Source organism: Gadus chalcogrammus, chromosome 3 (genome assembly GCF_026213295.1).
Source record: "Gadus chalcogrammus isolate NIFS_2021 chromosome 3, NIFS_Gcha_1.0, whole genome shotgun sequence".
Classification (NCBI taxonomy): Eukaryota; Metazoa; Chordata; class Actinopteri; order Gadiformes; family Gadidae; genus Gadus; species Gadus chalcogrammus.
Window position 1 is genome coordinate 15348938 of NC_079414.1, and position 26456 is coordinate 15375393.

The 26456-nt window shown below is 44.4% G+C and overlaps 2 protein-coding genes and 1 long non-coding RNA gene across 7 annotated transcripts in view; 1 reads left to right on the forward strand and 2 right to left on the reverse strand.

The window, feature by feature from the left end:
- Nucleotides 1-528: 528 nt before the first annotated feature.
- On the reverse strand, nucleotides 529-21854 carry herc3 (HECT and RLD domain containing E3 ubiquitin protein ligase 3). 3 transcript variants are annotated; one of them, XM_056586214.1, is made up of 24 exons: nucleotides 21591-21854; nucleotides 19686-19845; nucleotides 19027-19103; nucleotides 18433-18654; nucleotides 17822-17913; nucleotides 17324-17454; nucleotides 16912-17063; nucleotides 16370-16443; nucleotides 15677-15801; nucleotides 15365-15424; nucleotides 13548-13659; nucleotides 12532-12721; nucleotides 12022-12185; nucleotides 11197-11310; nucleotides 10341-10364; nucleotides 10143-10232; nucleotides 9490-9660; nucleotides 8702-8845; nucleotides 6809-6975; nucleotides 5453-5519; nucleotides 4883-4965; nucleotides 2099-2282; nucleotides 1616-1718; nucleotides 529-775 (listed from the first exon to the last, which is right to left on the reverse strand). In XM_056586214.1, the coding sequence occupies exons 1-24, from the start codon at nucleotides 21811-21813 to the stop codon at nucleotides 567-569; spliced, it is 3138 nt and encodes a 1045-aa protein (XP_056442189.1). In that variant the 5' UTR covers nucleotides 21814-21854; the 3' UTR covers nucleotides 529-566. The 3 variants fall into 3 exon arrangements, with proteins under 3 accessions (XP_056442189.1, XP_056442188.1, XP_056442190.1); XM_056586213.1 differs by having other exon boundaries at nucleotides 15677-15816; XM_056586215.1 differs by lacking the exon at nucleotides 10341-10364 and having other exon boundaries at nucleotides 15677-15816.
- Nucleotides 1197-3639, forward strand: LOC130379418 (uncharacterized). Its single transcript, XR_008895117.1, has 4 exons — nucleotides 1197-1487; nucleotides 1641-1682; nucleotides 2118-2260; nucleotides 3009-3639. It is a non-coding gene; the product is annotated as an uncharacterized LOC130379418 (long non-coding RNA).
- Nucleotides 21855-21883: 29 nt separating the features above from the next.
- The window catches only part of LOC130379411 (probable E3 ubiquitin-protein ligase HERC3), a 47441-nt gene continuing 42868 nt past the window's right edge, over nucleotides 21884-26456 (reverse strand). The window contains exons 22-24 of one of the 3 annotated variants that reach the window (XM_056586219.1): nucleotides 26141-26324; nucleotides 24329-24428; nucleotides 22950-24176 (exon numbers count right to left, since the gene is read on the reverse strand). In XM_056586219.1, coding sequence (XP_056442194.1) covers nucleotides 23962-24176; nucleotides 24329-24428; nucleotides 26141-26324 — 499 coding nt within the window. In that variant the 3' untranslated portion in view covers nucleotides 22950-23961. Of the gene's footprint in view, nucleotides 21992-22811; nucleotides 24177-24328; nucleotides 24429-26140; nucleotides 26325-26456 lie in introns of those variants that run through there. The other 2 variants (XM_056586217.1, XR_008895116.1) reach the window with 2 other exon arrangements.

Consider the following 26456-nt stretch of genomic DNA (forward strand, 5'->3'; position numbering starts at 1 on the left):
CATCGAACACCTTAAATATTCTGAATCGACTCGCATATATAGATTATTGTTATTAGCCTTTAGATTTATTTGTATTAAAAAAAATTCTAGCTAATGATCACAGCATCGGAAACAAATAGAAAAATAAAACTGCTAACAGAAAGAAGAACTAAAAGCAAGTGGCATCCAGGATTATAACAAAAAAAGATAACATGTCTTAAAGTGTCTTATCCATTCCCTAATCCCATGTTTCACAACCTGTGACATAATCCTGTGTGTGTGTGTGTATGTGTGTGTGTGTGTGTGTGTGTGTGTGTGTGTGTGTGTGTGTGTGTGTGTGTGTGTGTGTGTGTGTGTGTGTGTGTGTGTGTGTGTGTGTGTGTGTGTGTGTGTGTGTGTGTGTGTGTGTGTGTGTGTACGTGCGTATGTATGTGTGTTTAATCCTCCTTTCATTTCAGAGTCATCAGCAAATAAAGTGCAGTAGCCTTGGCCCTGATAACCCCAGAGACCCTCCCCACGTCCCCCTTCCCCCCTCACCCTCTCCACAATACACAGTCCCGGGGCCCTTCCCCATCCCCATCCCCCGGTCACACCAGGCTGAAGCCCTCGTACTGCTCGATGGCCTGGGTGAGGCGGCGCCGCAGGGTGTCTTTGGTGAGGTACTGGGGCAGGTCCAGCAGGTTGTAGCAGGTGTGCGCCACGGGCAGGTAGTGCTGCTGGGCCGTGGTGGACTGCAGCGCGATGCGCAGGCTGGCCATGCCGTGGATGGGGATGCGGTCGCTGCCCGTCAGGAACACTGAAGGGGCAAAGAGATTAGCATGCATGTGGAGTGTGGTTTATTATTGGACCTAGATTGTGGTTTATTATTTAGTCTAGATTATTGTTTCTTGTTTGACCTAGGCGAGGGTTTCTTATTTTGTCTACATTTTTGTTCTGCTTGATATTTTTCCGGTGGCGATTGCGATTATACTAATGAAATGGCCTTTGTGTTGGTTTCCCTTCTGTTTTTTTTTGTGAGGTTAGTTGGTTACTAGACGTGGGTTGTTTGTGTGTGTTAAAGAAAATATCTCCGTACACAAGAAATCCCAAAAACAATTTTACACTCTCATTAGCATGCCAGACCAGTAGGTGGCGACAAAACTTTATGCCCATCACCACAGAAGAAATAGCATTGAGCAGTGAATAAAATCATATGAATACACAGCATGACGGTGAAGTTATGAAGTCAACTAGTTATTACCTAGTAAATCTAACTTACTAGGTTGACTTACATGTAATTTAACCTAACAGAACTAGCTAGCCACACATTACCAAACCAGTAGTCACCATTGTTTGGATTTCAGGTGCATGTGCCAAGAAAATTAAGGTCACACTGAGGTCAAAACGCAGGGAAATTAATATGTAGTCAGAAATACCATATAAGTGTGGACGAGGCCTAAGCTGTTCTTTTATACATGAATATTTCCACATTCTTAACATGTGGATTTAAGTTCTTGGAGGCTCAGATGGTAAGGGACGATGTTATGTTATCAATAATACTAACACTGTTCAGAAGAACTGTGACTTGAAACAAACAAAGATATTGTGACAGGGTGAGGAACAATGACTCGACAGAGAAACCTGGAGGAACACTTACACAGAAACTGCTTCTTCTTTTCCAGAGGGAAGTCATGGAAGACCTCCCAGAATATCCTGACTGTAGGGTGGGTGGCTGAATACTCCCCCTTATACACCGCATTCTGACACAGAGACACACAGAGAGTTGGCATTGTGTGTGTGTGTGAGTGTGAGTGTGTGTGTGTGTGTTGTTATTTGTTCACACACATTTCTAGGTTGGTAGCTTATATTGCAGTATACAGGCATGATGCCAGTGGTCGCTTGTGTTTATCTTTCTAACTTTGAATAGATTTCCACTCAGGCTTTTAAACTCTTGGTGTGCCAATCTTGCATAACACTTACAGCATACACACCAAAATAAAATGTAAATAATTCAGAAAACCAACATCAAAACAAGTCTGTTTGTGTGTGTTAATGTCCATCACTAAAAATCCCACTGACTCTCTATCCTTCTCTCAATCAATGACTCTAACCCCGCCAGCTCCCAGCGGTACGTGCTAACCTTCTCCATCTCCTCCCAGTTGTAGTTGTCGTTGCCCACAACCATGGCCATGAGCTCTGTGGGCTGGAAGAGGGACAGGATGTTCCCCCCGCACACCTTCAGGAAGCCCGCAGAGAAGGCAGAGTACAGCTCGCTGACCGAGCCACTGAACACGTAGCACAGGTAGGCTTCCACAAACTCCTTCCTGGAGGGACAGTGACACATGTACACATACTTGTAGCTGTAGGACAGTGTGCTGTCTGTCCGCATGGATTTTTCACGATGACCTAATAATAATGAATATTACTCCTGAAGGAAACTGTCTGTCCTAATGGCTCTCCTCTAGATGAGAGTGCAGTGTAAAAAGTATTAGGAATAATAAAATGTATCTACGTTGCTACAAATTAAAATGCAGTAGAGCAACAATAAATATTGAAATATTAAGAGAAATAATTTGCACATAGAAATCCAATCAAATGTACATCATAATAATCATATTCAAATGTAAAGCTATAAAGTGGTGCGCAAAAAAGCTGAAATATTGCAAATTTAACATCTGTTCCTTTGTTGATGTGAATAATAACAGAATAATGTGAATGAAATGTCAATTGTAAGGGGGCCTGCCGCTAGGCTGTGGGGTACCTCTCTGCTACATGCTACCCCTACACACCATCCAACAGAATTGTATTCTATTCATCTGTTTATCTGTGCATACGTGCACGATTACAATCGCCTTTCATCAAGAAATCGTTTTCCATTTTTTTAATGAATAACCTGACAGAGTTGTTCATAGAAGTCCCAACAACACAACATTCAGTGTTTACCAAATGAGGAACAATTCCTGGAAGTCCTGACAAATCCTTAATCAGCCCTGAACCTCCACGGGCACGGCTGTTTGAATCATTATGTGTTCATTTTTTGGAATAAACAGGCAGAGAGCAGCCCGTGGCTCCAGCACACAGCTTCCTGCCCATGTCTTATCTCCACCTGCCACCACAGGCCTGTCCCTATTCAATGGGTTCAACTGCACTTTCAAGAACAGAAAGACTCTGTAGGAATTTTCAGATGTTACCTTATCATATTCTACATTGTATTGAATTATATTATTAAATGTATCAGTACTTCTCTCTGTACAATTTAAACCTAATAAGTGCTCCTCCTGGGTCTGTTTTCTATTTATTTGCATTTTCTTTAATCCATCAACAAAAACGTGCACATTTCATATTTCGATCCAACTCAGCAGACCTAACAGACCTAAAACCAACAAGGCAAAATACTTCTTGTAATAATCAAAATTACCAAAAAAAAGCAAAGTCATGCTTACTACCAGTTTTAATTCTTATCTGAGCCATAACAACAGCAGGACCACCCAAACATGGCGTCCGGAAATGTTGTTCTCCCTCTCTAAATGGGCCGGTTGGCGGCGGGCCAGGGGCGGTGAGACGGAGTGTAATCCCACACAGCCGGCCTGGACTCAGGCAGGTGCGGTGTGTTGTCTCAGGAACACACGTCTACCACCGGGTACCGGCCCATGTATGGGCTTTACCCTCCTCTGCACTACGACAGAGAGAGGTCACCAGAACTGTTCACTAGATGGTGGCCCGCAAGCGAGTGTGTGAAAGAGATGAGCGACGTTTAGATGTATGAAGGAATGTCCATGCAAATGCAGATGCATGCAGGCCGGGATGGGACTCTCACTGGCCGAGGGATTCAGACAGATGAACTCCAAACAGCATGGTCAACAAACCGGTAACGCACACGGGCGTATCTGTCACATCGGAACTCGGCTTCGGGCGTTGGCATCCGATAGGCAGACTCAACTTCAACAATTAAATGCCTGTCTGTTTTTGTGTGTGTGTGTGTGTGTGTTTTTGTGTGTGTGTGTGTGTGTGTGTGTGTGTGTGTGTGTGTGTGTGTGTGTGTGTGTGTGTGTGTGTGTGTGTGTGTGTGTGTGTGTGTGTGTGTGTGTGTGTGTGTGTCACACACTGTTGCACAATGCTGCGGACCAACACACAGAGCGTCTGTCTGCTTCTGCCCAGAAGAAGCGAGTTGTCACCGGGTCAAATTAAATGGCTGCGTATTTAGGACAGAGATTAGTTTCTAGATCTCTTGGCGAGCACAGCATCGGCCACTGCGAATCAGGGAGATTGCGCCATCTGTCCAAAGCAGACCATTTAGAAAGGACAGCATGAAAATAATGTTGATCATGATAATGTTGGTGGCCGGGATGCAGATTTCAACATTCAAATGAGTGGTTCAGGCAGAGTCGGGCTACGTTTGACAGAGGAAGTTGTCTGACAACATGAATAAAAGATTATTCTGGCCCAGAGAGCAGTACTGAATCTATATCTTTCAGATTCTGTCATTTTACGGCTCTTTTTGTGAAAGAACATTTTATTAATTTCTTTATCTTCCTTTTGTTGCATTTCTGTGCTTCATGACTGTTGTTTTTAGCATGTTATTAAATCAACCAAAGCGTCACATTTAGGTAGTTAAAAGACTGTAGCTAGCTCAGTAAATTTTTACAGACATATTGGGTATTGACTAGGGGTCAGGTTTATTCACGTAGCACCTTTCACTCACGACGGGGGCTGTATGTCATTGTAAGAATAGTGAACTAAATGCACACATAAAAACCCCGACAAACGCAAAACACAAATGCATTAGGCCATAACAGCCCCCAGTCCCCTCTAGACCCCCGGGCCTCTCTAGACCCCCGGACCCCTCTAGACCCCCTCTAGACCCCCTCTAGACCCCCGGGCCCCTCTAGAACCCCGGGCCCCTCTAGACCCCCGGCCCCCTCACCTGTTGCTCCGGTCCACAGAGATGTCTTCCCCTCCAGGGATGAGCTCCATCACCTCCGTCAGCCCGTAGTTCTCCCTGGTGATCTGCACACAGCAGGGGGCACCATGTTAGATCCACCCCCAGGACTCTGGACTGACGGGGTCCCCGGGGAGACCAGGGTGGTACCCGGGACATAACGTCATGGCCATGGGTCACACTTTCAAATGACACAGAATTATAAATATGATGCTTATCATAATAAGATCATCGTGTGTGTGTGTGTGTGTGCGTGTGTGTGCGTGCGTGCGTGTGTGTGTGCGTCCGTGCGTGAGAGTGATTCTAGTCAGAGACATCTAATAGAAAGAGCAGACATTCTGAGATTTTTAAATCCTTTTCCTAAAGCAACCATGAATGATATCTGTTACGGATTGTTTTAGCAGATGGCTCTTCGATTTTCCACATTACAGAATTGCGAATTTCTGAAATGAAAAGAATATCGAAATCCAATTCCCCTCATGAACTCCTTAACCCGACGCTGTCCTCTAAGGAATCCTGTGGGTCAGACTGATGTGTGAGGTGCGTCTCACTCACAGCGAAGTTGAGGCAGAACACCTCCTCCACATCGTCTCCGTCGTGGTCCAGCAGCTGCTGCAGACTCCTGGCCAAAGGGGGGGGAAAGAGCGGCAACATGGAGTCAGGCAGAGCGGTTGGCATTTACCAGCGGCCATTTTGTCACGCAACCCATTTTTGACATTTAGAGATGAGGAATGCAGGGTGATCATTTTCCTGGAATGGAGAAGGAGGACACAGGGAGTGGAATGATAATTGTGGTTATCTAAAATAAGATGTCTGATTACCGTAAGTTACATTAGTTTCTATCTGTCAGTCTTTCTCTGCTACCATACACCACAAGCAATGAATTTCAGCCCTTACTAGTTTCTAGTTAGTCATAGTAGCAATAGATTCATAATAATTAGAATCTGGACCTGAGCTGGGTATCAAGTTACAACAGCCCACCACACCACCCCCAACCCCAGTGAACTACACTGGGGAAGAAACATAAAACACTTGGCCCAATAAAAACTTCACAAACCCATTCCTGCCTCTGATTGGGCACAAGAGGCATTTCCGGTTTCAGTTCTCTGTTTGCCATGTTACACTTGGCATCCATAATGTTGCAGTCAGGACGGCTTGACTAATGGGTGGCCATTTTGTTTGGAATTTAGGCCAGATGCTCATATTGTTTCACTCTGCGGCTGACGTCATATTGATTTCAGACGGGTGGACCGGGGGTAAAAATGTAAAAGCCAAACCAACCTATCAACTCTAACGACTAGGGTCATTTATCAATGGAGCAGCACATAAGGATCAATAGGCAATCGAGTTCAACTCAAGTTAATTGGTCTTTAAGGGATGATATTCCTGCATCACGTGAGAATCTTGAAAGGCAACTTGTGGCTACCTATCACAGGTAGACTGAATGTATTACGTCACCCTGATATGCAAAGGTACGCTGATGATTTGGACATTTAACTCAAGTTGGACGGGGAGAGCATGGAGGTGATCTGAACTCAACACCATTGTTGCCATGGCAACATTCTCATAGCCTGGCATTCTCAACCAAATTTAAAATGCAAAGATGGGATTATTTTAGTACTTCATTCAGATTCATTTTTACATTAAAGCGCATACTGAATCCAGTGTTTTTGGAAGTTTCTTACACCAATGAGTTGGAATATGAATTTGAAAATTAATTTGAATTGTAAAAACAAATGACATTCAAATGTGAAAATTAATATTGGATTGTGAAAATATTAATAAAAGCACTCTCCCAATTTAGTCATCGCAGACAGCCTGGCTGAAAGCATGGGTGGCTGTTTGCCATTGTCTTGCATTCATTCTCGTGTCCACATCTCTGTGCTTCGTTGCACCATTGGGGGGAGTTACCTGCCCTCGGTGGGGGAGAGTTCCTTCAGGTCGTCCAGGCTGGGGGGCACGGCCAGGAGCTTCTTGTACAGCACCAGGGGGAAGTGGAGGTCCACCACGGTGGAGTTATAGATGGCCAGGCCACAGATGATCCCGATCAGGTGGAACCAGTTGTGCTCCACGAAACACTGCAGGCACCGCACAGTGGTTGAGCAGAAGAAAGTGGACCGAAGCCATGCCAGCTTAATGCAAAAAGCTCAGTTTTGGTGTCAAAAGATTTTGAGTCCATAGTACTACTGTTGGTGTCCCTGTTTCAGGTCATGATTTCTCTCATACACCTGGCCTTGACATGTCAGTTTCACGTGACTATCGTACTTCTTGTACTTGTAGGGTTGGCTTAGCTCAGGAGGTAGAGCAGTTGTCTTGTAACCAAAATGCTAGTTCGATCCCCAGCTCCTCCCAGCTTGAGTGTTGATGTGTCCCTGAGCAAGACACTTAACCCTAACTGCTCCTGACGAGCTGGCTGTGTCAATGTGTGTATTAACCGATGTAAGTCGCTTTGGATATAAATGCCCTACGTGTACTTCAGTGTTTTTTCAAAGCCTTCCAGGTGTTCTGGGGTTTTCATCTGCTACACAACCACAGCATACTGCCATTATCACATTCAATTGAGAGATCAAATCTCTGTTTTTGGTATATGTAAGGCCAGAGCGAAACAAGAGATGTATACGCATGTATAATGTATTGTAAATGTTCTGTATTTGTGTGCCCATGGCATGAATTTAAACAAATCGAACAGGCTAGTGAGGTACATTCAAGGTTAGTTGTGTACAACTAGAGTGTGGATGATGAGGCAGCTTTTAGTGATACATTTAACCTTTGTGGGTGTTCTGGGTACAGCTGGATAAATAATTCACAGCCGTTCGAGGAAAAACATCAAGTGTGTATTTTTAACCATAAACCCATTCTAGACACAGCAGTAGGTTAACCACTGAACCGTCGCGGTTGTTTAATCAGTAACAGACTAAATATTAAATACGCTGCAATTTTAAGGTTTGGTGAAAAACAATATTGTGGTCCATTCCATACAAGGCCATCCCGTACAAGTAAACTTACAATTATTCACTGCAGAACAGAATCAGAAGTCAACTATTAGATTGTGGAAGTGAAACTGGCAACATCCTACTATTAATAAATCAAGTAATTTCCATAGCGCGGGTCGTTTCCCCCAGCTATGGCCCGTTACGTCTCCTTTGTTCAAGGACATAAATGGCTACCCAGGTATCTGTTTTGTAAACCTCAAAGGGCCCCACTGGTGTCATATTATGACTAATCCAAGAACAAATCCTTTGTTTTGGTGGAAAACACTGACCTCGGTCAAATGACATTGCAAGCCATAACATACACCAGTAGGAAACAATTAAGTATTTATATCTGTCAAGGAAAATGTGAAATACAATCACATCACCATTAGTTTAGACATATAATATATTGACTGCCGTTTGTTGGACACATTTATCCAAAATGTCCTATAAAAGCGTGAGTGTTTAAATTGTTATTATAGGTGGACTTAAATGAATCGCTCTCCTTACCCTGGCACTGTTAATGCCTTGCTCTACCAGATGAGATATACAGGGAATAGAACCCCGGACCCTTGATGTGTTAATGCCTTGCTTGATCAGTTGAGATACACAGGGACTTGAACACATAACCCTTGTCTTAAGAGGTGAAAGATAAAGAAAGAGATGAGCTTTAGCTCCATTGTCAACCAAATGTTTCAGATGGTATTTTGTTTAGGCTTTTATCCCCATTGTGTGCGACATACTATTGGTTTGGCCTTGTACCCAGAGCCAAACCATGCCAGAGGACAGCTCCTTGTACACGGGGCTTTAGGCGCCGATGGTCCCAACGTACCTTGTCGGAGAACCAGAGCAGGTTGGACTCCGGGTAGTGGGTGAACATCCCGTACACAGGATCCATCAGCTCCTTCAGGAGCAGGAGGAAGAATTCCTTGGTCACCCCGCCCGCGTCCACTGCCTCCTCTCCGTCAAAGATCACCTGGTGCAGCGAGGTTGGAGCAGAACAAGGGACGCATCAATTCCATTTTTTTGGCTATTTAAAGGGCTGGCCTCATGCTGGCATTGACATACAGGAGCAATGCTTCGTATGATCCCGTTCCACTGGATAGTGGCAACGGAGAAGTTTCAGCGTTTTCTAAATGAAGAAATTAGAACTATTTCCTGGTCACTTGCTTAACATTGGTTTGGGCTTTGTTTTACTCTGCCGTTAAATGTTCTCCCATTCACAACCATCCCTGGACGAAAGGTCCCTCCTCTGGGGTCCTTCCTCCTTTCTTCTTCTCAGTAGATCAGAGGACTTTTCCTCCTTGCTCTTAGGGTAAGGGGATGTCATCATACAATTGTAAAATGTTGGCTGGTGAGGCTTTTTGATGCTGTAACTGTGACTGTGGGAAATTAGGTTAATAGACTGCGGTCTATTTAGGCCATGTGATCACAACCGTTTCGGCGATCACATGTTTCTTTTTTCAACCCAACCTCCCTCTGATAGGCTGAGAGCAGATCTAGTAGTCACATGTTGCGAACCCGACCTCCCTCTGATAGGCTGAGAGAGCGTCTGGCCTGGTCACATGTTGTGAACCTGACCTCCCTCCGATAGGCTGAGACAGTGTCTTGTCTACCGACCTTGAGGGGTTTCTTGAGGTCCACGTCTGAGTAGATGGTGAGCTCGCGCAGCGCGTCGCTGACTAAGTGGTCCCTGCGCACGTGCAGCACGAGGAAAGGGTTCCTAGCCAGGAGTGGCTCCAGGGTGATCAGCATGAAGACGTTCTGGAGGTTCGCCCCGCTCACCGCCATCTGTGTTCAAGATATCAGAGAGGACAAAAAGATGAAGAAAATACACACAATAAAACGTCATGGGGCTTCAGTTTATAATATATCATAATGAGAAAAAGGGATTCGATGACATGAATACTGGCGAAACCTCATGAAGCCACAGTGAGAAGCTAAATAACCATGTACTTGCATTTGTGGTTCTGCACCGGTGATTGTGACGGGACATTCAGTGACATCTGGTGATCTTTAGAACGTGAAGACGATGTGTCGTGGAAAAAAAAAGAAAATTGACGCAAAAAGTCTATCCCAAATGAACCGGAAAACGTAGCAGGGAAGACACCTGGATCACATACATCGCGCTTGATGGATCACACACGCAGCAGTTACCATGTGTTGGGAGGTGCTCTCTGCGACGGGGGGGGGGGGGGGGGACACCGACAAGAACACCACAGAGTGCACCTGATGCCTGGAGTGGCTGCCGCGCGGATGCACGCCGCTAGTACCTGCATTTGTAGCTCAGCATCCGTCTGCAGCATGGTGGTCTTGGCTTGGGCGTTGAGGATGAACGGGTAGGCACACAGGGTCACCGAGCTCTGGAGGGAACACAGAGGACGGTTAGAACGACGCCGACCGAGAGCCATTCACGCAGCCGTCGGATATGTTGGGTATCACAGGCGATGAGATATGTGAAAGACCACTACCTGAATCGATGGTGTTTTCTTTTTCTAAGAAGAAGGAAAAAAAATCAGAGAGAGAGGGCAAACCGCCATGAATGTGGTTGTTTGGAATAACACGCAGGCAGGAAATAGTTGGCATACAGACGACATGACATCAGGACCTGAGGCATGTCCCTGTCAGACTTTCAGTTGCCTTATGAGTTGAAGCCAAGGTCAGGAGAAGAGGTTGAAATAAAACATTGATAAAATCACCCTATGCTAGGCTATGCTACAATAGGCTAAGCTATGCTACACTCAGGCCTGCATGAAACCTGCCATTGGGCCCTGGGGCTGAGAGGTTTCGTAGGCCCCCTGAGAGGGGATCTTTCAGTGAAGATGTGTGTTATTTTCCGACATTTTGCCGTTGTCGACGGCAAAATGTGCTGCAGCTCATGATAGGCCCCAAATCGACGTAGGCCCTGGGGCTTCAGCCCAGGTAAGCCCGTGCATTAAGGCGGCCTTGGCTACACTAGTTACCTGGAGTCATTTGGCAGACTATCCTCCGCTGGTTTATGCTACACTAGGCTACTCTGTTTACATTTACATTAAGTAACTTGACAGACTATGCTATTATATTATGTCACACTGTACTACACTAGGGTATGTGCTATGTGCTAATGCTATGCTATAGGACTGCCTCAACCACAAGTGCAGTAAATGCCAAACGGGTGTTAAGTGAAGGTGACATTTATTTGAATTATCTTTCCATTACCTAATCATCATCTCCATGTTTTGAGCACCACCGTAAACCTTCCAACCAACACCAGCCCAGAGAGAGAGCCACCAGACATGACCTCACCTCAGGGCGGTACAGAGGAGCTGAACCCGCAGCATGACTTACGGTCTCGGCCTTGCTCAGGAACCACTTGAGGTAGTCCTCCTGGATGTCCACCAGCGTGGTGACGTCTGGGATGTAGAAGCGGTTGTAGTCCACATGCTGGGCCTTGAGGTTCACCTGGCAGGACAGAGCTCAAGGGTCAGACCTGGGGTTACCACCATGTCCTGCTGAAGGACACTTGGTAGACGCTTTTATTCCGAAGTAACGAGAGCGCGCACATAGTTCTCAGCATGGGCCGTTGGCTCCAGTGGGATTTCTACTCCCTCACCCCAGCAGTGCTGATGCCACGCTGCACCCGTGGAGCTTCACAGAGCGCCATATCCAAACATCTATGGTCCCGTTTGGATTCACTGTCCTCTGCATTTGACAAAATGCCTAGAAACCTTGAACCAACACCTTAAACAGACCAATATCTAAGCTGTCCATGTGGCAATAAGTATTTTAAGAATACCCTTCAATTTTGCCAGGTTCTGACTATTTAAGTCTAAGTATTTGAATCTGAAAAATGCATACGCATATTACTACGAATTAAGCTTTTTGTTTTGGGACTCACATTTGTGGCATGGTTTTTCCTAGCGGTCAAATGATTCAGTCAAAAGTTCACTGACCAAAGTTAATCTTTTAATCATAACTAAATCTCTGACCACTGTTGGTTAAGGCAGCTACAATCCTCCGTCAGGGATTGAGTCTGTCCGATTGGAACCAAACAAACAGAAACACTTTCCAAGATACCCTTTCCAAGATACACGACCCGAGGACGTGGCTTCTGCCGCTGCTGCGGAGAGACGAGCCAGGCGCTGCAGAGGAGCCGTGTGTTTTTCAGGCTACCTTGTGCAGTTTGTCCAGCAGCTTTAGCGTGGCGCTGATGTAGCTCTCGTGGAAGACGGGGATGAGCAGGGTCTTGCCGCCCGTCAGCAGGTACACCACGATGCTCTTGTAGGTGTCCACCAGCCGGGCGAACACCCCGTCGTCCAGCAAGCACCACCAGTTATCTGCAGGTCAGAAAGCCTGACCTTTATTAATCAGAAGCCTTTGGGGAGGGGTCAATTGGAGGTCAAGTTACATCGATGCGCATTGTAGCAAAGGTCATTTGCACTTTGCTTACTAGCTATATTAGAAAGTAGTTGCTACTTGCGGATATAGCTAGTAAGCAAAGTACACATCTACACGTTTGTGCTTCTAAGATGTACAGTTTGTGTGTTTGTTCCAAACGTCCTACTCAGGATTTTAACGTGTGTGTGTGTGTGTGTGTGTGTGTGTGTGTGTGTGTGTGTGTGTGTGTGTGTGTGTGTGTGTGTGTGTGTGTGTGCGTGTGCGTGTCTTATGGCAGCGTCCTACCCAGGACTTTGCTGGGGTTGGGGTCCAGCCTGAGGATGGCCATGGCCAGGGGGATGCTGAGGCTGATGTAGTTGCTGGTGTCCTGCAGGGCGGGGCACTCTGAGAGGATCAGGTAGATCCTCATGGCCTCCACGTCCGGAGGGGAGCTGGGCAGCTGGGGGATGAGCAGGCTCTCCAGGCTCTTGGTGGCCTGGATAAAAGCGTCAGCTCAATGATTCATTCGTAAGTAGTACAATATATTTAATTGCATCAGCATGCATTCAGAAGTGAACAGAAAATAATATATATTAGAAGGAAAAAGGTTTGGTCACGAAGACAGCATGACTAAAACCCTAGATTGACGGTGGGTTTGGTTGGTTAGAATGAAACTTGCCCCAACCCAACATGGTTCCTAGTACTACACTTTGTTAGGCTACAGGTTGTTACTCAATCTACAACCTCGTGGACAGGGTTTGTGGCGTGGTATTTACATTATGAAAGTGGTGGTCATTGTCTAAATATATCTGGCTCAGACTTGGGTATTAAAATATTATCTTTACTTGATACAGCAGGAAGTGGGGTTGGTTTTCCCCCAAACAGAGCGGCTCCTTGAATAGAGCTAGTCATAACAGACACGACTAATGGATTTCGTTCTGTTGGCTTATATGTAAAACGGAAGTGGCCAGCATAAAAAAAAAAAGGACGATGTTTGATACCTAACGTCCGTTGAAACACTGACGGAATGTATTATTATTTATTTAATGCTTTATTATAGAGTGATATAGAGAGGAAGGTATGGGAGATAGAGGGGAGGACATGCAGCAAAGACAGGATTGGCACCCGGGTTGCTGGGATCCAGACTGAGCCTATATGGTACGGGCTCTACTCGGTGAGCCACCGGGTTGCCCCTGATGGAAGGTTTTTAAGAGGGAATCGGACGGTGCCTCTACAGGTGATTGAGGGAAAGCGCCCCTCCAGCGCCCCTCCAGCGCCCCTCCAGCGCCCCTCCAGCGCCCCTCCAGGCAGAGAGCCGTTACCTGCTGCAGGAGGCCGGAGTAGGGCGGCGTGCCGAGCGTCTGGAACAGAGACCTGACCGAGCCCAGGTCGATCCCGGGGGCCTTGGGGTTGGTCTTGAAGTGTCCGTCGTCACTTAATAATAATAACAATGATGATACTTTTTATTTTAAAAGCGCATATACTCAATAAAAGTACATACATAGTCAATAGCTGTCACACACATGATCAGATAACACTGACAATATGGACACAATACTCTGCTAAGGGAGAGACGAAAGCACAGCCACTGGTTTGTCCGCTTGATCGTTCGATCAGCTCCTCTCCTTGCGCCTTAGGTTACCTGATGAGGCACGTCTCCGCGGAGCGGAAGACCGGGCTTTAGATGAGATCTGGATCAATCCCCGTTCACATCACCCACACGTACAAAGACATGTACACTACACATCACTGGTGCTGTGTGTTACTGTCGCTCGGTGCCCGAGCGGTCCTCGTTGACGATAAACCACCCTAGCACAAGACAGATGCGCCTCACAGCCCTCGTAAAGGCTGCTCTAATAAATCGTTCACAAGGGAAAACCATTATAGTTAAAACCTCTCCCGGGCTACTCAAACACACATCTTACACTGCAGAGATCCCTCATTACCTTAACGTATGGAGAGCCAGTAGGTAATCTCTCCCTCTCTCTCTCTCTCATTCCCCACTACTCATGTTTTCCATCGATCAGGGCCCTCATCGACACAATCCTCTCATACGTAAGGATTGCAAAATAGTGACTGTGCAACGAAAGTGTTACTTTTACACACATACACCACTGGTCCACAGCAAACAAATGAAACGTCTGACCGTAAACACAATTCATAATGTATATCATCCAAGTCCGAACCAAAGCTTTCCCGAAATCAAATATGGGACAGGTTATAACGCACTTCATAACATAACCAATACAAGACTCTTATTACCCGCTGACACTGCTTTACAGTCAGAAAAAAATGCTGCAAGCGGTTTATGTAACTCGTATCTTGCACGGATGCGTGGCGCGGCCTGGTTTTCCTCTCGCTCAGACAGCAGACAGAGCGCAGACGCGATGCTAACAGAGAGCTGGTAAGTACTTCAGGGCCCTGGAGGACAAGAGAGAGCCTTTCCCATGAAGCGATAGCATCTGCTGACGGAGGCCTTGCTGAGCCACCAGTAGTACGGTTTACATAAGAGCCCTGGGGGCTCCGGGGCCACGGCGATGGCTCCTTTCCCAGCCTCAGAGCCCTGCTGCTTACGCTGTGGGTGTCGTTTGTTGCTGTGTTGTCCCTGCGCTGTCTGTGTCGTGAGACTTGTGGCTTCAACTGAGCAACCCTTGTGAGAATGCAGAACAGCATCTTGGCAGGTTGACCAATCACACATGGGTGGCATGGGTTATTTATTCCTTTTGTAACACATTCAGAGATGGTATCGGAATACAAATGGTCGCAGGTTGACACTTTATACCACCAAGAAAAACAGGACAATTGTACAAAACTAAAATGAGAATAAGGGCACTTTTTCTTTTTGTTTATCACCTTATAACTTTGGCACTTTTTTTCGGCACCATTTCAGTTCAGCTTAATCCCTTTTGGAGGCACTACATTCTCAAGTTTGTCAACACAAAACAAGCCTGAAGCTGCCCCATTATTTGTAATATTAGCCTGCCTGGAGCAACCGACAGAACGAGTCGGACCTCCTTCATTCTAAAGTAGCAGAGACAGTTTTGACTGGTAAAAGTTACACGTTTGTGTGTGTGTTTTGAGCAGAGCCTGGCTCATGTTTCCTGAGGTTGTCCCAGAGACAGAAGATGTGTTCACTGACCTCTGGTCCAGGAAGCTAGCGTTCCAACAGGCCGTGGACGAGAACAGAAGGATGATGTCACTGCAGACAGAAACGGATGGTTACCAGAGCAACGGGTCATGTGATCACACAAGATCACATGACATTTCAACTTAAAGATGCCTTTTTCAAACAAATAACCATTCCCCCCAATATAATTAATAATTAGTAGCTTGTTTGAGAACAATGCGGCTAGTTGTTCTCTCTTTTTAATGATTCAGGCTGCAATGTAAAATAATGTACGACAAACAAAATGATGACAAATAACGATCTATATCAACGCATGGGCCTTACTTGGTGAGCGTGGAGTCTGTGTTGTCAGTGAGTTTCATCCTCCACGTGTTCAAGCTGTCACTGTTGATCTGAGAGATGCCTCTGGAGACGTCGAGCACCCGGAAGTCTTGTGAGAGGACTGGGTGCTGAGCATACAGAGGCTAACATCAGGAAGCACAAACGTAAGGTCAACGGTGATCTGTACAGAAGCCCAGCTAAACCCACTTGTGTCCGTTGACTACCTACTGAACTGTACTAATCTCCTGGTTCTATTTAGAAGAATGTGCTTACACATCTTCTTGAACCGGTACAAGGAGCAGGGTTTGGGCAGTGCCCATGCTGGTAATAGATTCAAAACGTTGACCGTGAAACCATAGAGGTAGAATGTGTAGTGGTGACTGCTTTTGCATATTTCTGAGTTAGCCTAAGATATTGTAATCAGAAATTCTGCATATTTTGCACTGCAGAAGTAGAAGGGGAAATCTAAGACATTGCTGCCCCCCAGTGGCTAATCTTAACGATAATTGAAATTAAAATCCACTTTAATCCTGTTTTACTTAATTTGATGCAGGGAGATGGGACAGTACATGACAATATAAAGAGCTAAATAAATCAAAAGAGAAATAAACTCAAGCCATGAAACAAATCACCAATACCAAATCATAGAAGGATTCTGAAAACTACTAGATGGGAACATTTAGGCCGTACTCGTACCTGTTCATCTGAGTAGAGTATGAAGTTATGATCTCCTCCACAGTTGATTTTAGTGATAGAACAATGTTCTGATTCTTGCCAATTGAAACAGGGAGACAAGATGTTAACATTGAAGGCATTAACAGATCAACTCACCATTAGTTGATTAATTCTGATATTTTAATGTGAATTAATAAAACATAGACTTTGTTTGGTAGGGTATTAAAATAGATAACAACTGCTGTAAGGCACCGCAACACAGTTAATACCTCGCTTTAAGTTCAACTGTTGGCCAGCCACTAGAGGGCATATTTAACACATAACACATGTGGTGTTTAGAAAATCAAAACCTCATACAAAGCGGTAAGCCAAGAATATGATTGTTATATTATCACTTGACTCCGTTAGATGTATATTCTATTCTCAAGGTTAATAATGTCCTGGGTTTACATTAGAAAACAGACAAACTGAACACAGGCTTTTTATGTACATTTGTCATTGTATCAAATAAGCATAGCGAGATCACATGACAAAATAACACAAATAGCGAGTCACGTGATCACCTGTTCTGTTGGATCGTCCAATGAGAAGGCTTCTCTGGAGGGGGGCGGGGCTTCGGGCGTCCTGCTGCGTGCCCGTGCCCAGCTGTCCGTGCATGTTGCAGCCAAACGCATACACCATCCCAGAGGAGGGCACGTAGGCTAGGGTGTGGCACCTGAGGGGAGGAGGAGAGGAGAGGAGGTGAGAGGGTCGAGATGCGGGAGAGAGGAGAGAGAAGGAGCAAGGGGGAGAAAGGGAGAAGAGTGAAGAGAAGAGGGGAAGAAGATAAAGAAGAGGGGAAGAGAAGGCGAAAGGGAAAATAAGAGAGTTGAGTACAGAGTTAATTGTGCGATCCATTTGTATGGTACGCCCACCGGTACGAGTTGTAAGGTCTTAAATCTCCCAGGTTGTGTGGATGAGGGGGAGGCTGTTTACCTGCCGCATGCGATCTGCGACACCTCGCTGCCCATCAGCTCCAGCACCCTTCTGGGCAGCGGCTCGTTGTGGACCGAGTCGTGGCCCAGCTGACCTCTGGAGCCCTCCCCAAACGTAAACAAGCCGCCGTCCTGCCACACACACACACACACACACACACACACACACACACACACACACACACACACACACACACACACACACACACACACACACACACACACACACACACACACACACACACACACACACATTAATCCACAGTTCACTGAGGTGATGGGAGAAAATGTGGGAAACATTTGCAAAATGTAATTAGCAATGGAAATGTGAACATGATTGACAGTGGAGGTATCATTACTGACTTGTATGTGCCACATTATTGACATAAGACATGATCGACAGTGTACTTTGAATTATACAGCAGACTGATATGAAGTGATATCAGCGGCGATATGAGGAAAAGGGGGAGGATGAGGGAGGGGGGGGGGGGGTTAATACCTTGGTCAGGGCAGCAGTGTGTTCGTCTCCACAGCTGATGTAGACCACCTTCTGGGATCTGAGGACCTTGATGTGGCATGGGACAGCCCGGTCTGGGGGAGATAGTACACAGAAGCCATGGTGACAATGCATTGTTTTGCGATGCGCTGGTGTTTCATGTTTTAATGATTAATCTGTTGAGCTCTGACCGACTCTTCCTCAAGTATTGTACAAAAATATATTTACATCACATTTCCCTCACATTTACATTTTTTTATCTGGTCACTTTGCAGGTGTGTGTGCAGACTAGCTAGATCGGAATCAGAATTTTAAAGTTTGCCTTTTTATTTTATTTGAATATTCGTCAGTCGTGGTCAGGTCACTTTACATGACCTTACCCCAATTACAATCCTCCATAAATCCAGATTCATTCCAACACATTCCCAGCTCACTTTGTTTCATCACATGGCTCCATGAAATTGAGGTTACCTGTATATACTTTTTTTAGTTTAATTTACATTTGGTTACATTAGAAACAGACCTTCACATGGTACGTTAATCAGTGTCACAAAAGAAAAAGCCTGATACCCAAGGCTCCATCTTGGTGCTGCTGAATCGCCAGGGGACTCTACCTTGTTCGTCGTTGAGGCCCAGCTGGCCGGCGCTGTTCTTGCCCCAGCCAAACACCGCCCCGGACAGTGACAGGGCAAAGCTGTGGTCCCCTCCGGCGCTGATCTGTGCTAAGGGGATACCCGCCAGAGACTTCAGGGGCTGAGGGGTGAGCGAGCTGGGCTCCCCCTTCCCTAGGCCCAGCTGACCGTTGGTGTTCTGACCCCACGTAAACAACTGGCCGTCTGGGGAAAGAGCGTAGAGGAAAGGAGGTTAGCCGTTTATCTAAGAGCACAACTCTCTATGGCTCATATAGGCTAAATCTAATCTGGACCAGGGCTAGTAGAGGCTAAGCTAATATAGGGTAGGCTAATGTATGCTAGGCTAATATAGGTTAGGCTGCCTTTGCTGCAGTTTAACAACTTGACAATGTGAATGGGGGGGGGGGGGGGGGGCTAGTGATTTATTAAATAAAAGCAGATGAGCAAAGCAGTTGAATAGCAGTGGAAGGCAATTACATGATAGGCTAAAATATACTAGGTTAAAAAAGGCTAGGCTGCGGCGTTGGGGATATGGAGGGGATATTAGCATGGATTTTAGTGGTTTATTGAGCTAACCTCTGGAAAGAGCGATGCAATGCTGGTTACCGCACATGATTTGCGAGATGCGGTGCTCGCATAGTTTCCTGATCAACCTGGACAAAACAGGACAAACATACAAGAGAAAATGGTAAGAAGGAACGCTGATGATGAGGGTTAATCGTTAAGGTTAACACTCAATGTTATCGGAGTGCTATACGTGCAAATCATTTGTGTGGTTAAAGGTGGGCCGTCACGCTTGGTTATTTTCTCTTTAAGAAAGTGTGCTTCATGCACATTTCTTTTAATGAACCAATGCAGAACGTACATCCAGGACCTATGATGACCTGAATGAGGTCAACGGACCGACTTTTCTGTGGTTTATATTGTGGCGACTGAGATGTAGTATGGCCAAAAGACGCATATGAGCATTTATTTGAATCTAGTCTATTTTTTCGGACAGCATGTAAATAGTCATGAGTTGGACACTCATACGTTGTAATGTCATTTTTTGTAATATCAATATCAATCGCCATGGGGAAATGTATATTCTCTGCATTTAACCCATCCTACACACACACACACACACACACACACACACACACACACACACACACACACACACACACACACACACACACACACACACACACACACACACACACACACACACACACACACACACACAGCTGGGGTACCTGGGGATGCGAACGGCCTCCTCAGCGGTACCCAGGCCCAGCTGGCCCCCGGCCCCGGCCCCCCAGGAGAACACCTGGCCCTGGGCGTTCAGTGCCACTGAGTGGTCCCGGCCACACGACACCCCCGTTATCTTCTGGGTATCCAGCGTCTGCACCGGCTCTGGGGAGCAGAGGAAGGGACGACGCCACGACCATCGGTTTCAGAGTCTCACATGGAAGTGACCAATACGGTGCAGTATGACCCGTCACCAATTTCAGGTGACCGGCAATAAAGCCCATTCTTTTTTTTTTCTCATACTTTAAGGATCTTAGTGGGGAGATCGTGTCCATGTTATTTTGCCGCACGGTCCTCGTTACATCTAAATAAAGGGCTATAAAGGATTTCATGTAATTTAGTTTTGGGGACACATTGGTGCGATGTGGCCGTTTGAGTGCTAGATTAAAATCCTCATTACGGTCGTGCATCCACCCATTTTAGAAAACGGGGACGCTGTGTCCATATTCTTTTATTATCTACGTCAGTCAATCATTCCCTCCGGAGCCTTGGGTTAGCCTGCAGTGGATTAACTCTGTTACATGGTGGCAGGGTTTCTGGGCAAAATGATTAAATACTTACTATTCAGTCATCTAACACTCGTGTTTATCCAAGGGGGCTTACAGTGGATTCAGATATTTGTTGTTTAGGAACAGGTAGGGATCCAACACAGTTAGTTTTCAAACACCCTAGCCACCATATGAGATAATCTGACTCAAGGACACAATGTGAATAGAACATTGTAAACATACACACATTGAAACATATTTTGAATCAAAGCTGGCCCTTATATGGTGAAATAAATACTTTGTGATTGCAGGTGTGGTTCAGACAATCTTTGCCTTAGGGTTAAAACAATCACACTACTCGTAGGAGCTCAGAATTTTAGGAGGATATGAAGAGAAAAAGGGTGTTTTGGGTCATGTCACATGATGATTAAAAATCAAAACACTTGGCTATCACGTGACTAAAACCAAAACAGCAGGTTCAGGACAACGGGACATTGTAGGATTGTCCTTGTTGAGAGTCCAGGCTGTTAATACTAGCTCCACCAGAGTTATCCTGGAATGCCAATGACAACACTGACCTTAGCGAAACCTAACCAGACATCTAACTGACTGGGAAAATTATGTTGCAAAGGTACTGCCAGAAATAAGGATCCAGATGTTCCTGTGAAACATTCCAACAAGCGAACAAGCGAAAGTGAGATCTTGCATGGTGAGAAAAGCTTACAGTAAAAATAACTCCTAAGCCACAGTGAAATGGTTGATCTTAATTTGCTCTTGAGTCAGTGAGGTGGTTATGACAACACTCATTTATGTTAGTGATCAGAATGAAAGGAGTATATTTGGGTGTGAAGAGGTAATCGAATGTGTGTGGTTAGTTTTTGGTAAACTTGTGATGAATAGGTGCGATAATTATGCACTTACAAGGCAAAAAGCAAAATAAATTATTCTCATTCCATGTTTCCTTTGCAAGTTGTCAAAAAACAGATGTCTTAAGACAGAATTTAAAGTTGCTGTAAGATGAAAGAGCTATTGCTTATCATTTTCTAGAAATGTTATTTGTTAGAAAAAGCTGCCATTTGCTTCCGCTTTGAGTTCACTTCGCATGCCTCTGTATGAGCACATTTGGACTTAGGCTTATTAACAACCAATCAGGACATCTCTTCCCTGATTGTTTCAGGATATCCATCTCGCCTATCAATCATAGTCTCAAATAGGGACGAAGCGAGCAGGGGAGTTTTTTGTTGGTTTCCCGTTCATTTAAAAATCTTGCTCTCTTCCACTCTTTGCTGCCCTCCCTCACTTTACAACTCTCGAATCTGACCTAAAACAGCTTTAGCAGGTGTACCCTTCCATGACACATACCTGGCGAGGCGCCCAGCTTGTCGTGTCCCAGTTGCCCAGAGCTATTGGAGCCACAGGTGAACACCCTGCCGTCCTGCAGCAGGAACAGGGAGTGTTCACCCCCGCAGGCCACCTCTTGAGGCCCCTTCCCACCGAAGGCCTGGCTGTCCCTGGGCTCGCACACAGGGCTCTGCTCCTCGCCGATGCCCAACTGGCCGCTCATGGCATTGCCCCAGCACAGCATTGTGGTGGTAGTGGTGGTAGAGGGAGGAGGGTCAGGCGGGAGGGGGGGGGGCGGGGGGGGGGGGGGGGGGGACACCACTTTGAGGTGGTTTTGAGGAAGATGAATATTAGGGAGGGGGAAGGGGGATATTTCTTAGGCTGGGGAGCAGCCCAGACGTCTCCCCTTGTTAGTCACTATCCTGAAAGAAGAGAAAAGGAGTGTGAGGTGTGGGATGTGGTTGGGAAAACACGCCTGGGAATGGATTTAACAGTGGGTGTGGTTGAAGATGATGCAAACACAGACGCGGAGGAACGGCGTGTTTAAATAAACCTTGTCACGTTAATCCCCGTTTAAGCGGTTCCAATCGCCCCATGCTTTAGCCGCAATCCAGTCTATTGATGGACAATACTGACAGGTGGCCTAGGTAATAGGCAAGAATAAAACACTAAAAAGGGACTAAAAGTGCTAAAAGCTGCATGAATGTAACGTTAGGAAAGATATCCGATTTAAGAAATAGAGGAACATGACGAAAAAAAACATTTGCAAAATAGACACGATTTTATTAAAGATTTACATTTTATAGAACTAGGGATCATTATACTCTTATATCCTAAAATACCTTTAATTTTGATTAAATAATCTCTGAACTTGTGTGAGCAAACTAGATGTTTGCTGCAGCTTCTTGTAGCATGATTTGTTCTCTAGTTGGGACGTTAGCCTGTGCTGTAGTGATGCATGATATGTCGACGCACCTATATGAAACGTTAGGCCCAACGTTAGTGCAGTAGCGGTCAGTTCCTCAGTGTAATATATCGCCATAAAACATATTAAATGTGAGAAGCTAAAGCTGATATCGATGTCTACACACTTGGCTCAGTATCAGTTTGCAGCGTAAGCGACTTATCCCCTGCTAGACATTCCGCCTTATTACAGCCTACTGGCTATTGTTATTCTCTTAACATTGTAATGTAACTGTTGTATGTTTAATAAGGGTTTATCAGACAAAAAGCAGTATTTACCTAGAGATTGGCATTCCGTCATTCTGGAGATGGGGCGTTTTGATCAAACACACGTAATAGAGCAATAACAAGGAAGTGACTCAACTGACGTCGCCGAACATGTGACTGCGCTGTCAAACTCCTGTGTTTACCATGGATCTGCCGTGATTGGATAATCCTCTGACCCAGGATTTCTTTATTCTACCTCTATCACTTAATTGTTATTGGGTAAATAAAAATAGAATAGGTTTGTTTATTTATTATTGGAAGTGCACTGTATGGACATTAAGATCTCTTTAATCAAAGCATTGTTTTGCATCACAGATTATTTTTATAACTGAATTGATTTGTTAATTAATGTATTTTGAGCGGTAAAGTTACAGCAGAAAGCAGATGCATCTTTTTTGATGCACAGCGAAATATTGCCTTAGTTGATGTATTTTTTTATTGCTTGAAGATGACATGCACATTTGTATCCCTCAAATTTCCTTCGCTAGTAGAAGATCAATAAAATAATGAACAAGTTCACAGCCTCACAATAAGATGTATTTGTTACTAAATTATATTCTCCAGGAATAAACTATTTCTCCTAGACAATTTGCAACACAATCAAGACACCAACACATACATATTATACATTTAAATTAAAAACATTTATTCCAAAGAGTTAATTACTTTAAACATAGGGGCCGAAGCAGATACCAATATTAGGGAGTCAAAAATTACAGAACTTAATTTATCAACCAATATTCAAAATATAGCTATATCGTTAGTCTGTGTGTATATTGTGTAGGTGGAGCATCTCTATTGGATTTGAGCTCTCACCTTCCAGCAATGCTTTGGGCCTTGGCAACATAGCATTCAAGTTATAAGCTAAAGGTACCAATTACACCCGGAACATGATGTAAAGCTGTGTTGGGAGTGTTAACGTTGTGCTCAGTTAACGTATTAAGAAGTTCACCCGGCACAGTTTATTTACATTTATATATCAACACCATTTCACCAAGCAAATTGACAGAACATTTTATAAAGTATATAATTTGCCTGGCAACATTCCCTCCATCAAAAATAATTACAAGCCAACAGAAATATAATTCAACTTTCCATTTAGACTCTGTTTCATCTAAAAAAAAAATAACAAGATAATTGCAAGCAATCTTCTGAAGCTGTTTCACTTTCGTCCAAAACCATCGCAAAACTCAACCGCATGAAGCAGTTTCTGACGAAGCGTTTGGATGTTGCTGTAGTTGGGGAGATTCAAGATCCAGAAGCAGGTCTCAGCCATTGGAAAGTACAGCTCAGGCTGTGGGTAACGCGTCAACTTGATAATTATCATGATCGATGAACTGCGAACTTTGGGAATTCGGTCCGTTCCAGTCAGGAATTCTTAAGGAGGGCAAAAGGAAGTTTTACATGTTAACATCTATTGGTCGATATAAAATATCTAAGATTTTAAGTGATATAATAATGGACGCAATCAATCAAATAGCAATAATAATGTATACAAGTTATGATAAGTTGTGTTGAGTTTTATTTACTGAGGAAGTCCTTCTTCTGTTCCACGGAGAACTCGGTGAAGACACGCCAAAAGTTTTTGATGATTTCATCATTGGGTGTGCAGTACTCATATGCAGCATTCTGTAGAAAATCAAAGTGCAAAAAAAAAAAAAAAAATCTGCATTCATTTATTTCTCTAAGGCTTATGATAAATATCCAAGAAATAGCTGAAAATGAACATCACAGCAACTCACAGCACCACTGCTACAAAAACATCTAGGGGAAACACTGCAGAACATCATGTTAAACTGTGTTGGGAGCAGTGATGGGCAGTAACGCGTTAGAAGTAAGGCCTTACTGTAATCCAATTACTTTTTTCAAATAACGAGTAAGGGAGGGATTACAATTGCAAAAATAGTAATTCGATTACTTTTAATTTCCTGCAAGCAGCCTGCGTTACTGCGTTACTAACCCGTGATTTATTTTTGCCATAGACAGTAAAATAATTTGTGATTTTGCCGTATTTGCTTTTTGAGACTGTCTCGTGACAATGACGTAGCCTTTAGCGGCGCAACGTCTTGAAGTAAACAACAGACACGTGTGTGCAAGACTCTTTCTTGTGTTAGGCGCACATGGCTAATTTGCATACGTGCACAGGATTCGCTGGCTCCGCAAGACAAATAATACAACATATTTAATACTCTCTATCCGTCTATCTATCTATCTATCAACGCATGGGTCTAGTTTTAATATGATGTATTTTGTGTATGTCCAGTCAGACTTGTTGTCTCCCTTGTTCTGTGTGGTCTTGTAGGCTATACTGTGTGAGCCGAATCACCGTCCTTTATGAATTCCCGACGTGTAGTTTGGTATTAATAAAGACTTGACTAGGCTATTTATCTATCTAGGCTATTAGTCAACAGTTATCCGCCAAAGGCGAAGTGAATAGTGGGGAGTAGCCGACGAGACTGAAGGTATATTTGTTGTTATCAGCTGACATTTTGCGATGAGAACAATATAGAGTTTTAGATGTCAATCATGGGATATTGCCCAATATCCCGAGATAGCGAACCAATCAAATTGCGCCATCTTAGGAGGTTCACGTGTAGCATATAACTATATATAATATCTATGTATTTATCTATGAAACACATCCTTCCACACACACACAGTTCAAACACATACGCATTACTCCTCTCTGCACTGCAACTGTTAAAAGATGTAAATGTTAATAGAGACTTTGGTTTTAATTATTTTATGGCTGTATTTTATTTACATCTATTCGAATGAAGGTGTGTATACACACCAAAACGATTTTCTTTAAATGAGACTGTTGCATTTAATTTATTTTTTTGTCTGCAATGTGCATAGCTAAAAAGATTGACACTGATAAAAACAAGTTTTAAAAAAGTGTATTCAGGTTGTGTATAGCTAGTGTGTTTTTGAAAAGTAACTAAGTAAAGTAATTAGTAAAGTAACTAGTTACTTTTGAAAATAAGTAATCAATAAAGTAACTGGATTTCTTTCTTGGATAAGTAATCAGTAATCAGTAACTAATTACCTTTTCCAAGTAACTTGACCAACACTGGTTGGGAGTGTTTATGTTGATGTGCTCAGTAAAAGCATTCAGAGGTTCTACCGGCACATTAGAGGATACATTAAGAGATAATTAATAAATCGACCCCATTCCTAAAGTTTTCATATTGGTCAGCATATCGGCAAACATATTCGCCGATACTGATATATCTGAAACAGGCCAATATCAGCCGATAAAATCTGCAAACAGATATTTCTGAGGGCTCTCAAAGCTAAATTCTGTGCTGTCTTTGAAGGGTTAGCGTTGAATGTCTGACCTGTCTCAGATCGTCCCAGTTGAAGACCTCCTCTCCCTTGAGGAGCGTCATGAGTTGATCAGGGAGGAACATTCTCCACTCAGGTGAAGGGCAGCCTTTAGTGAAGCCTCTCTCGAACTCCTTGAACTGATGCTTCACCGAGCGGCTGAACACCATGTCCACTTGGAGGTCCACATATTTCTGCCTGGATTAGAGACACGTGTCTGTGAAGCATTGTAGTCTGCTCTAAAATCTCATAGAATTACAAACACACGCACCAGCCACACACTCCATTGCATGCATGCCATGCATACATACCTGAACACACAGACACGCG

What these genes read in the sequence shown, in the direction of transcription:
- herc3 (XM_056586213.1), bottom strand. Translation starts at nt 21,813, where the DNA reads ATGCTGTGCTGGGGCAATGCCATGAGCGGCCAGTTGGGCATCGGCGAG. An exon ending in TGGACGATCCAACAGAACAG is followed by an intron (nt 16,444 to 16,911) that starts GTGATCACGTGA and finishes TCAATTGGCAAG; the next exon opens with AATCAGAACATTGTTCTATC. An exon ending in CTCTCCCCCACCGAGGGCAG is followed by an intron (nt 5,520 to 6,808) that starts GTAACTCCCCCC and finishes CCCTTTGGCCAG; the next exon opens with GAGTCTGCAGCAGCTGCTGG.